Raw genomic sequence first — 12,528 nt, 5'->3', positions numbered from 1 at the left:
CCTCCAGCATTGATGATTTGATGTCACTTGTGCAAATGGAGTCTTACACAATCATAAATCATTAACCTTTCCGTGGGCCGGGAAGCCGTTCCACGAGCGGCAAAAGCTCAGGGGGCGGCAAAAATCAACATAATATCAATGAAATCCACTTTGGTTTCGATACGATTTAAAGTATGTCGGAAAGTTGGAGCGCAGCCTGCCGTCAGGTCAGATAGCGCTGCCCCCTCGCCGCCACTGGATAACAAGAGTGGAAATCAAGAAGGGGGAACACAAGAGGAAACGTAGCTCGTCTGTATGAGACCTCGCCGCGGACACGGGATATTTTCCACCTGGCTCGTCTTCTTAATGGAACAAATGTGGACCTGTCGAGCGTGGCGAAGCAGGGCATGGCTTTAAGCAGTGAGTAGCTACAGTTGAACCCAACTTGGGGCTTTGCTGAGCCTCGGCTTCAGTGCTTCTTTGTGTGTTCATCAGGGCTGCTGCTGCCGCTTCTGCTTCTGCTATGTACGCTAGCTTCTCAAGTGCCTTACGCCCAAAGCAAGCCCGTGGACTTTGAGTGCAGCCGATCGGCAAGGAGAGCATTGAACATTGTGCCGGAGATGCAGGCTGCGCTGGTGAGGCCTTAAGTTGAATCTGTTCACGTTATCGGCACTCAGTTGTGTTTTGTTTTCACGATTGTCTTTCAAAACTTCATCCTGGCAGAACAACTGCAACCGATCCAGTAGCCTGCTCAGGCCAGTCCAGCTAACTTGCGCCGAGCTCCACGTCGCATCTTGGGAAAGAAAATCAGTATGTTAGTGCAGCCATCTGATTTTTTTTTTCATTTATTATCAACAATTAGCTGCTACAACCACATTTGCTTTGATTTTGTGTCTCTTCCCACAGCACCATGAGAGGAGACAAGATATCATCGTGTCCTTGAGGCATCTTTTGGAGAGCGTCAAGGTTGCCAGGTCCCTCAGCCAGGCAGAATGCGCTTCGCTACTTTTGCAGAGATTGGAACACAACATCAACAGCTACCTCCTCATCGTCACTAATCTTCAATTGAGTGTAAGACGGCAACACAAATACAACAAAGACAAATAGTAAGCGGTCATTCCGTGATTTGTTGCTAACGTTCATGCGAGCAAATCACTGAATTATAGCTTACTCGTCACTCACAGCGACGACACATAACAATATACGGAGTTGAGTATTGACCAAAAACCATTTCCACACAGCCAGCAAGTGAAGTAAGTGTCAAAGGGTTTTCCCTTGATGCCCACCATTATCAGTTTCTTAAGAAGTGGAAATATCCGGCTTTCTCATAAATCTCTAGCAATGTTTTGCGACCCCAAACGCTTCCTTCCTCAGGACAAAACGAAGATAGGAGCGCATACTTTCCACATGACATCTCCTGAAAGTCCGATATGAGCGGTCTCTGAATTTAAAGCTACGACCCAAGTTAAACCAATTACATTCCAGAACTGTTTGTATGTAAACTGGGATTTGAGAATTTTCTGGGCCTTTACATTAAAGGTTTGATTGTTGGTTGTCTTGAAATGATAACCTGTTTGAAAATTTCTGTCCAAATAAGCAGGCTTCACTCCGTTGTGTTTTCTTTTAGGACAAGCAGGACAAGCAAGTGGAAAGCACAGAAATGTCCTGCGTTCCTGGAAGCACCCTCAGTCTGAGCACGTTGGTGCTGAACTACAGGCGGCTCATCACAGGCAAACTGGAGCGCTTGATGATGAGCCTGGAAAGCAGATGTGCTCCCCAGTTACGAGAGGAGTATCTTCAGTAAAAGTACATATAGTCAGCAACTCAGCAAAAAAAACAATGGAGTGTTTTCCAGAGTTGGAAGTCAGCGAGGATGACGCTCACCAGAAAGTTGATGTCATATTGTTCTGCTTTGGCCCACTAATTGCAAAAGCAACAGCCCCCATAGTGGTTGCCATGTAGTGCACTCCAACTTTTTTTCTCAACTGTCCTTAAAGGAGCCATTTTATGCATCCCCCCCCTCAAAATTTAAAACAACAATTATAATCTCGTTTTGCTGAAATTAGCTAATTTCCAGGAGGCGGCCCAATATCAGGGAAGTGAAGAACTGCATGCCCAAGCAATGATCACAAAGCAAGAAAGCAAATGTGGCCTGGCTTTGTTTTTATTCCAGTACTGATTACCCAATTGATATTGAGCAGAAGGCTAAATTAACTTTGAAAACCTACAGACATGAGAACAAGATTTGTTTTGCTCCCATGTTGTATCCTGATGCACTTCTTTTATTTATATTTACATGTTTCATTGTCATGTTTTTTCCTTCTTATTCTCGCTTGTGGATTAAAAGCAACAATCCCTTAATTTAAAAAATGCGTGACAATTTGACAAAATTTGATTTACAATCATTAAAGCATTTTTTTAGCATGTAGATATTCTTTTTTTGTCTGTTCTTTCATTTCGTTTTTATTTTAAGCTGTGTTTGAACAGAAATTAGCCATTTGAAAAGTCATTCTTTTCCCAAAATATTGCAATATTGTATTTTGTCTTGATTAGTGTTTTTGAAGGAGCTAAATACAAATTAGTATAACAATAGATTATTTTCTCCAAAAATCTTTATGTAGAAACGGAATTAAATATTTACAAACATACAACTGTTGTACAGCACTGTATGAACATCAATGTTATCCAAGAAAAAATGCAACATACAAAAAGGCATTCATATATTAACAAATACCCAATAATTGTATATTACAATAAAGCAACACAGGCTCACACAAAGACAAAAACATCACAAGGGACAAAAACTCAAGGTAACTCACTTTGGAAGAGCAATTTGTAAATAAATGTTCTTTGTATTTGTTAATAGTTCAAAAGTAGACATAATTCTAAATCATTTATGAAAAAAAAAATCTATTAAAGGAAGTGACGTCACATTCTCCGCCAGCCTCATTAGCATGAGCACACCTTGCTCAGGTGACCTGCTACGGCCAAGGGAAGCTTGCTCGCTAAAAAAAAAAAGACCTGCTTTACAAAGTTTTCACCGTGGTGGATGAATTAAGACGTATTGTGTTGTTGTAGCCATTTCGGAAGTGACAATTAACTGTTGCAATGTCCGAGAAGGCTCCTCTTGTCAACTATCGACTCACCGCCAACAACGGAACGGAGTCGAAGGATGAGACCGCAAACGGGAGCCCCAAGCACGGCCAAGACCGAGGCCATCGAAAGCTCGGCGTGGTTTTCGGAGTTGTTATTCCGACATTGCTTTCCATGTTTAGTGTCGTCGTGTTCCTGAGAATTGGTCAGTAAAAAGAAAACTAATTGTGTCGAAACTATACGAAATCGTCGATAATACATTTATGAAGTGGTCTTAAAAAGGCAGTCACGTGGTCAAGTGACAAAGCAATTTGAGTCGACATCTTGTTTTTTTTCATAATTAATTGTCGTCTGTCTTTTTATTTATCTTATATTTAACTTCCAGTGGCGGTGTTTATTCCGTTTTGCTCAAGCCTTCTGTCATTCTCCGCGGACTAATTAAAGCCATGGGTGATAAATGACCCTGGCTTGACAAATGTGATTTAGACTCCCAACAAAATTAATGATTGTTCCTGAAAAGCTAATGAATGATCCGACAAAAAAAATGTGTTTGTAATTAAACAAAGGTTATGGCGGGATGGTGATTATTTTTCCAAACAAAAAAATATTAGTAGAAGTTAATGACCGTGGGAAATAATGGACCAAAATGTTTGTAACATCAAAAACGACACTTTAGCTTGGTCACTTATATGCATGTCGTCTTTCTCTATCATTTTGATAGGTTTACCATGCTGCATTCTCCATCATCAACTTTCTTATTTGCCCGCAGGATTTGTTGTAGGTCAAGCCGGGCTGTACCAAGCCATCGGAATGTTCTTGGTGGCTTACATCATCATCACAATGACCGTCTTTTCTGTTTGCGCCATTTCAACTAATGGAGCCTTGGATGCGGGAGGTGCCTACTGTATCCTTCAATTAATCGACATTATGAGGGCATATGCGCCAATCTATACTCGCACAGCAGCTCTGAAACAATTGTGCCTCATTTTGCAACAAACATTTTGAGTGGTTTGCGAACATCTGCATTTTGGGAAATAACCTGCCAGCAAACTATTTTGCATATTGTGAAATTTCACCCTTGAAGGATGAGCAGGCACTCCAGAAGCACAGCTATTAATATGCTAGGATGTAAAAAAAAAATAATTTCCCAAAGTATGACCCCTGCAATTTTTTTTAATGACGACCCTCAGACATGATCAGTCGAGCGCTGGGTCCAGAGTTTGGTGGCAGCATTGGAATCATGTTTTTCTTTGCCAACGTGTGCGGCAGCGCTCTCTACATTTTAGGTCTGGTTGAAGCAATCGTGTCTGCCTTCGGCGTCCCAGAAGGTTGGTTGGCACGAGTATGTATATCACAACGTTTGGCTTGACTAATTCATTTTTTTGTACTCGTTCCAGCGTCAGAGCTCGGGGCGGTTTTCGGAGCCTCCCATCGGGTGCTGCCTTCGGGATACTGGTGGTCTTTACTTTATGGCACTGTGCTGCTTTCCATTTGTTTATTTGTTTGCTTGGTGAGAGATAGCAACACGCCGTTTAATTTCATTGCGTTGTTTTGGTAGAATCTTGCCGCTTGAATATAATTTGTTGTAGGGCTGGGTGACTGGAATCATTCCCATTGCAAAATAATATGTGGCATTGTAAACAATGGATGCTGTCATTTGTTAAAACATTTGTTTTCCCATGGTAACAAACTCAACAGCCATACATTTGTTAAATAAGTTGACCACTGTCTTAACAACCCGGAGAGTGGTTGACTTTGGAGATTCCGTTGTGTTCAATTTGCTTCTCAGTTCAAGCGGATTGTGATTTCCAGGTAGGCGCTCAAATCTACGCCAAAGCCACTTTTGTCATCTTCCTCATCGTCACAACCGTTCTGGCATCCATCTTCACCAGTTTCTTCACTGTAGAACCCAGAACAGTCACGCTCCCGCATTCCTCTTTCATGAACGCTTCCAGCCAGACCACTGCTAACTATACTGGCCTCTGCCTCCACACCTTGAAGGACAACCTTTGGGGTATGTCCCAAGCAACATTGTCTTGATGTTGAACATAACATTTCTCTGTGATTTGCAAAATTGTTGGCTTCAAGGAACCGCCAGAAGTGATTTTTTATTTTATTTTTTTCTTCTTTCTAATACCAAATTTCTTCTAGCTAGTTACACCGTCGACTACACCACTGGAACCATGATGAGTTTTGCCACCGTTTTTGCGGTCATGTTCAATGGTTGCACAGGAATCATGGCTGGATCGAACATGTCAGGTAAGGCGTCTCACCTATCGAGCTTCGCGGTTTTATGTTACCTAAGTAAAGAGTAAACTATCTTTTTTTCCATTAAAATTTTGTTGTAATTGGCAGTAAAAAAAAAAAAAAAAGAATTGATTTTACTGAAAGCGCCAGTTACTGACCAAAAAGCAGAGAAAACAACCTTTTGAGAAAAGAATCGCATCAAGCAGAACAGAATTGGAGCCCCTAGTTGCTGTTTGGAAAATCGCCTCGCCCCTGGTGCCAGTTAAAAAGTGCTTTGGTTGTAATGACTTCTGGGTTTTTTGTGTCGCCAGGTGACTTGAAGAACCCAAGTTATTCCATCCCCAGAGGAACATTGACGGCGGTTTTCACAACATTTGTCACGTACAACTTGCTCAGTCTGCTGGCTGCATCATCTTGTCAACGGTTAGTGTCACCATCAGGTTTGGATGGGCGAAAGTGTCTTAAGGTCAAACAGATTTAACTATACTGAGGGATGAAAGGCAATTCCTCCCCAGGAGAGAGCCAAGAGTGTTGAAACGAGTCGCAAGTCCTTCTCCTTTTTTCTTTGAGGTCTCTGACGTTTTAACTCGGGAGACATGAAACATATCACGTCCATAAATCCTTTACTTTGAAAACATCAACGCCAAGGTAGTTCAGAAGTGTCAGTCTATGAAATTATCCGCCTCATTTGTATGCACAGACGCGGCGCACTGATTGCAAACGGTGACTGCGATGAGCTGATGAGATGAAATGCAATGAAAATTGGATATTATGATAATGCTGACAAAAAGAAAATGGAAACAAAAATATGCGTTCACCCAAAGCATTGGGACAAGCTTGAGTTTCATCAACCCTGTGTACTTTTTGCATACTAGTCATTTATTTGAACTACATGCCGAAATATGCAAATGTACATAAAACACAGTCTCAACCTTATGTTTTCTTGTCTTTTCTTTAGTCCCATCCTCCAGAGAGACTACAGTTTCCTCGGGGCCATCAATGTTTGGCCTCCTCTGGTCACAGTCGGCATCTACTCGTCGGCCATGTCCACCGCCATGAGCAACCTGATCGGCGCCTCCCGAGTCCTCTATGCGCTTTCTAAAGACAACCTGTTTGGTAAGGTGGCCATTTTGTGTGTCTTAGACACGGATGATTAAAAAAAAAAAAAAAAGACTTGATTGGCTTGCGAAAGGATAAATTGACTTGTTGATAAGTTGATAAGTCGGCGGCCATCTGTGAGAAGTTGACCACAGTTATCCATTGAATGTCTGGAGTTCCTGATAGTGCCATGTTCATTTGGAATGCATCATCTCACAACAGATGGCTGGCGATGTTGACTTTCTCTGCACAGACACAAATGATGTAACTGTGTGTTATGGTTAAGCACCAACGCGGGATGACTCAGTTGTTTGTCTCAGCAAGAAGCATATGAGTAGCAACAGACACTTTGCCTTTTTTGACTTTGCTTTTGGAAAACCGACAACAGGTGGCGTCCTGGCTCTGGCGAGGACCACATCTCGCAGCGGGAACCCTTGGGCCTCAGTGCTTGCCTCTTGGTTGCTTGTGCAGGTAAAATGTTGCCTTCTAAAAGTATTTATCTAAATATATCTTTCTTTGTTGCTTTTTTAAAAATATCTGGAGCTATGTTTACTTTGAAAGTAACATTGAAAGCCTTATATTTGTATTTCAAGGCAATGCTGTATACCCCCCAAATATTTTGTATTTAGGCAAAATACATTTTTGGTGGGGGTTGAATCAGGATGATTTCCAAGTAATAAGATGCAAATAAATGGTGAACGTGTCAACACTCACACATCATTTGACTCATTCATGAATCACATGCTTTTCATTTGATTTACAATGGAGCAGTGATTTTGCCTCAATTCATTATTGTATACTGTTGTTGTCTTTAGAAAAAAATAAATTCCGAACTCAAAACATTTTAACACATGCACATCTGTCTACCCTCATCACAAAAAATCGAATTGCCTCGTTTTAGGCGAACATGTGCTTTGTTCACCACTAGATGGTGCTGTTCGCTGGGAAATTGAACACCATTGCTGGAATTGTGACTATCATCTTCTTGTTGGTTTATGCCACTGTCAACTTGGCTTGTTTGGCTCTCGAGTGGGCATCTGCGCCAAACTTTAGGTAGGGTACAGGACTGGGTAAAACCCAAAAATAAAGTACTGGTAACTGATACTTTTCATACTCTTGTTTTTTTAATTACATTTTTTACCACCTGCATTTAGGCCTTCCTTCCGTTGTTTCACGTGGCACACCTGCACGCTGGGCATTCTTGGCTGCCTGGTTATGATGTTCCTGATCAATGCCATCTATGCGTTTGCCAGCATAGCATTCATGCTGCTGCTCCTCATGCTCATTCATTATCTCGGCCCCATTAGCAACTGGGGCTACATAAGCCAGGCTCTCATCTTCCACCAGGTATACACACCTAAATCTTAAAAAAAAGAATTTCTTTTCTAAATTTTTTCAATCACTCCTGTCATTATTAGGACACATACATACATACATACATACATACATACATATATACATATCAACGATTACATGTCATTTCCAGCCTTTAGTAACCATGTGTTCTTGCTCAGGTTCGCAAGTACCTGTTGATGCTGGATGTGCGCAAGGACCACATCAAGTTCTGGAGGCCTCAGGTGCTGCTAATGGTGGCCAACCCTCGTAGTTGTGTGGGCCTGATAACTTTCATGAATGACCTGAAGAAGAGTGGCCTCTATGTTCTGGGTCATGTCAAACTGGGATTGCTAGGTAATTGTTTCTATTTTTGTTTTCTTCCCATTTCAATGATGCCATTTAATTTGTTGTGTGTTTCTATAGATGAGAGGCCGTCCAATCCTTTGCAGAGCTGTTACCACTCCTGGCTGGCTTTAGTGGACCATTTGAACATCAAAGCCTTTGTGAACCTCACCTTGGCTGACTCTGTTCGACGTGGAGTTCAAAACCTTCTTTTCATCACAGGCTTTGGTGGGTGCACATGTGCTTTTGTTGTACAGTAGTCCTCTGCGGGTTTCGGCCCTGCTGTAAATAGTAAAGGGTTTAATTGATGCCCATCCTGGAAATGTTCATACACAAATGCCAATATTAATAGTTCAGCTGTAAATAAGCCACAGTGTTCCCCAAAACACTTACTATGTCATATTCTTTTTACAAAATTTCCTAACAAGCCTCTTCCTTTTGTACGTCATGTTTTTTTACATTTAAATTATGTTCCAATTAGGCTAGGCTCTTGTGCCATTTTGTGGCTTTGTAGGGCTTAAATCATTGAGGATAGGTTTAAAACAAAAAATGGCCAATATGATTTTTTGTATGGGGGTCTCATTTTATTTGCAGGAAATGAGAAGTGAGTCCTGCTCTGACTACAAAAATATCTGGAGTAATTGAGTTATCAGTTCCGCTTAATGCCACAAGATGGCAGCAAAGCACTGCTTTCTTTTGTTTTTATAGATCTATAAATCAAACGGAACTTTCAGCCTGACCAATTAAGCCCTCTCCTCACTTCAACATCTTTCTTAATCTTAAAGATAATCTCTCTGGAATCTTAATGCCACAACATGGCCCCAAAGCCACAATTCTATACCAGACAAGACTTTAGGTTTGTCCCCCGTTCCCCCCCAAAACCACGGTTATGCAGCGGGTTCACTGTCTTACTTTCTGTGGCTTAAAACTTAAAACCTCTTGTAGATTAAAACCCATATTGTAATGTTTCCTAGGCGGGATGAGGCCAAACACTCTCGTCTTAGGTTTCTATGACGACTGCCCCCCACAAGACTACCTCCAAGGCAAAGTCAATTTGCCTCCAGAGCACAGCTTGGATGCAGTCTGTCCAAACAAAGACTCGGGAGAACCACTCTTCCCTAATGTACGTGATGCACGTGAACCTAAAGACCTCAAAGAAGAGGAGTATGTGTCCATTATTACCGACGCTGTTAAAATGGGCAAAAACGTGACCCTGGCTCGATACTTCAGCCAGTTCAACAAGGAAGACGTTTTAGGGGCGGGGAGGAAGACCAAGACAAAAGCACACCACGGCACGGTGGGCCTGTTTGTCGACATTTGGCCATTGAATCTTCTGCGACCGGACAGCGGCGGCAACGTGGACGTCTGCTCGCTGTTTTTGCTTCAGCTGGCCTGCGTGCTTCACGAAACCCGCGCCTGGAGCCAAGCCAGGTTGCGCCTTTTCCTGTGCGTGGAAGCCGGGGAGAGTCTACGGGACGAGGAGGAGGCCAAGTTGCGACTGATGCTCAAAGAGCTCCGGATGTCGGCGCAAGTGCAGATGGTGGATTGGGACCAGGTTGTGGCACTACACCAGGGTAGAGGAAGGGAGAGAAATGAGGAAGTGCGTGACGGATGCAAAGAAGTGTTTTCCAGCAACGCGGCGCAGCTGACAGACGATTACATCCACGCAGTCAACGATCTCATCCAAAGTCACGGAGACCCCCCGCCGGCTGTGCGCTTCCTCTATTTGCCGCAGCCGCCTGCAGACACAAGCTGCTACCAGGCCTACCTACATCAGGTGGACTTGCTGAGTCAGGATTTGGGTCCCACGTTGCTCGTCCACGGAGTCACGCCGGTTATCACTACGGACCTCTAGAGCACTTTTGCAACCTCGATTGCGCCAATGCATCGCGATCTGAAGTTGGGCCGTCGCTCTCATTCAGTCAACATTTAGAACCACCGCCAGAGAACGTTAATTCTTCAGCTCTGCCGTTTTACATTTGAGTCACTTAACTCATCGACGCCTTTGAGGGGTTAATGAAGAGTAAATCACAAATTTGCACATTTTAGTGGTGAAAGTAACTAAATGAATGTGTTTAGGCTCACACTGTCGGAAGTACACATTGATATTGAATGCTTGTTATATACTGATGAAAGAATAAAAGTGAATTGTGATGACCTTATTCTTCTCTTGAGCATTGAATGGGCAAAGCTTACTGTAGTCTATAATCATCAAAATTCCAAGTGTAGACGTGTGTGACCCTCAGAGCTAAATATTTAACAATTCTTTGATGAAAAAGTTTAGAACTACATGTCAACCTCCTTGATGGCTCAAAAGTCTCAGGAGGCTTTTGTGATGGCACCAAATAAGTCCATGTAAACTTGACTGAGCGCGCGTGACGCAATTGGTCATTTGGCGGTGGGCACCGTGGAAATGTCCCCCTTGTGACGTGGATCCAACGCCATCTGCGGCATATGTCGCTGTTCGCATGCGTTGCCGAGGAGGCTTTGACACCTGCCCACGTAAAAGTGACATTCTGTGTCTTCGCAGATGGAGGAATGCAGAGTTGGCTTCATGTTGGCCTACTATAAATTGATACAACATTGAGAGCGAACGCATTTTGGCCTGCGAAGACGCAGGTAAGAAAACATCCATTAGTTTGAGCTAACCCTAATCAAAATGTATATATTTCTTAAAAGGTGCTAACTATATAAATAGGCGCGTGGGTGGTTGACAACATGCTATGACTGAGCACCGCAGACTGTTGCTGTGAGTCTAAGGTGTGAGGCAGTGGCTCTCTCTGCAACGTCAGCTTCCGGGAGCCATAATTAGAATGATTTTCTCACAGCTTCCATTGGCATCCGTCCTCTCCTCGTCAGGAAGAGTTGAGCATCCTGTCATCTGCTCGCTGTTTGTTCCAGCCAATCTGGGCTCTGAGTAGTGTCATAGCACCAACGTATTGAATGTGAACACAAGTACAAAACTTGTGCAGGCTCTTAAATCAGAGGACCCTAATTGATTGATCGGCATAGACACAGATGATTTAAAAAATACAATCCATGTAGTTGTAGTTTTTTTTAAAATGGTGAGACCAGTTAGAGCCTTCAAAACAAAAAATGATCTTCACATTTTATTATAATTTGCAGAGGCAGCCAGAGAAGAATCCAACTTGCTGTATCTGCCCTAGCTTGCATGCTCCAGTTAAAAGTAAATACTAATGTGGTCTAGTATTCTGGATCCAAGAGATTTACGTTGTTGGCAAGACATGAGAGCCACTTCGAGAAAGCGCCGATTTGTCATTTTCGCACCAAGACGAGTGATTCATTTGAGTGGTTGCGTCAGCTGTCTTTTCCCAACTGTGGTTGTTGTCTTTTCTGGACATTATTCTCGTTTTTGTCATCTAAGTGGTTCAGTTTATATCACTGACACTTTTTGTAGTTGGCACATGATGAAAGTAGACTCCCAGTAGTGCTGCACTCCCAACATGATCATTGGAGACTTTTCCCTGCCTAGCCTGCCTCATCCTGTCATGGGTGGATGCCTTGATCAGACACATTTTCAGAAGTGGGGAGATAATTGAAGAATTACTTGCTGGAATACAGATTTTGTGAAAAATGAGTTTTGCCATCTGTTACTCCATTCCTTTTGTGGTTTGACAGACTCTGGTCCATCTGCAATCCCAGAATAGCATGACAGGATAGTTGCACGTTTGTCACACGTTTTCAAATAGAAGCTGCACGCTGGTGTAGGAGCTGCCCGCACATTTCAATTTCATTTGGAACATCCGCGTGTAACCTATGCATCGAAACAAGCTTTATTGAAAGCGTCAACTTGCCCATATGTGAGTGTAAATACGTTTTCATCTAAAGATGCCCCATGATTGGCTTGCAACCAATCCGGGGTGCCTCTCACAAACCGGCCGTCCTCATCGAGGCCAAGTGTGACTAATGTATAATACGTGGCAATAGTTAAACACCTAATAAGGTAATCAGTCATGATTAATGAATATGAATGTAGTGGGAAGCTTGATTCATTTTGACCAAATATTCATTTCAGTCTGTTTTCCTTTGTTGGGGAATCATTATATTACCAGATAAATGCAAATTGGACTAAATTGAGCTTTGATTATGCCAATTAACACTGACTAAATGTCGCCGTCTCTGCTTGTAGCAGATGGAGAGGTGATAACACGTGTTGTGAAAGATATAATTTCCCTCCGTTCCTGGATCAATACTCATACACGGTGCCTTGGAAAAGGATTTTCTGCCAAATCAATTTTATTTAAGGGTACATACAAATTTATTTGATTTTAAACATGTCACTTTAATAGAAACTCTCCGGCATACATAATTTTATCATTTCATTTAATTGGTTCAATAATTCTCTTTTTTTTTTTAACAAATAATGTCTACCTGGTAATTGATTTATGACATAGTAATGGGCAGAACAATTAA

General features: G+C 42.4%; 2 protein-coding genes across 3 annotated transcripts; both read left to right on the top strand.

The window, feature by feature from the left end:
• Positions 1–184: 184 nt before the first annotated feature.
• thpo (thrombopoietin) lies at positions 185–1,916 on the top strand. Of its 2 annotated transcripts, none has more exons than XM_085930429.1 (5): positions 185–399; positions 514–614; positions 703–789; positions 886–1,050; positions 1,607–1,916. In XM_085930429.1, exons 1-5 carry the CDS (start codon positions 387–389, stop codon positions 1,781–1,783), a joined length of 543 nt encoding a protein of 180 aa, XP_085786555.1. In that variant the 5' UTR covers positions 185–386; the 3' UTR covers positions 1,784–1,916. The 2 variants fall into 2 exon arrangements, with proteins under 2 accessions (XP_085786555.1, XP_085786554.1); XM_085930428.1 differs by having other exon boundaries at positions 475–614.
• Positions 1,917–2,938: 1,022 nt separating this feature from the next.
• On the top strand, positions 2,939–10,247 carry LOC147046306 (solute carrier family 12 member 9-like). Its single transcript, XM_085930597.1, has 14 exons — positions 2,939–3,277; positions 3,842–3,976; positions 4,263–4,400; positions 4,470–4,582; positions 4,885–5,086; positions 5,224–5,331; positions 5,631–5,742; positions 6,278–6,435; positions 6,806–6,888; positions 7,346–7,470; positions 7,572–7,764; positions 7,932–8,106; positions 8,176–8,322; positions 9,069–10,247. The coding sequence occupies exons 1-14, from the start codon at positions 3,088–3,090 to the stop codon at positions 9,947–9,949; spliced, it is 2,760 nt and encodes a 919-aa protein (XP_085786723.1). The 5' UTR covers positions 2,939–3,087; the 3' UTR covers positions 9,950–10,247.
• Positions 10,248–12,528: the final 2,281 nt, after the last annotated feature.

The sequence above is a fragment of the Syngnathus leptorhynchus genome, chromosome 14 (assembly GCF_054491065.1).
Source record: "Syngnathus leptorhynchus isolate UIUO chromosome 14, UIUO_Slep, whole genome shotgun sequence".
Classification (NCBI taxonomy): Eukaryota; Metazoa; Chordata; class Actinopteri; order Syngnathiformes; family Syngnathidae; genus Syngnathus; species Syngnathus leptorhynchus.
The sequence above is the reverse complement of the archived record's forward strand: the minus strand, read 5'-3'. Positions and strand labels throughout refer to the sequence as shown.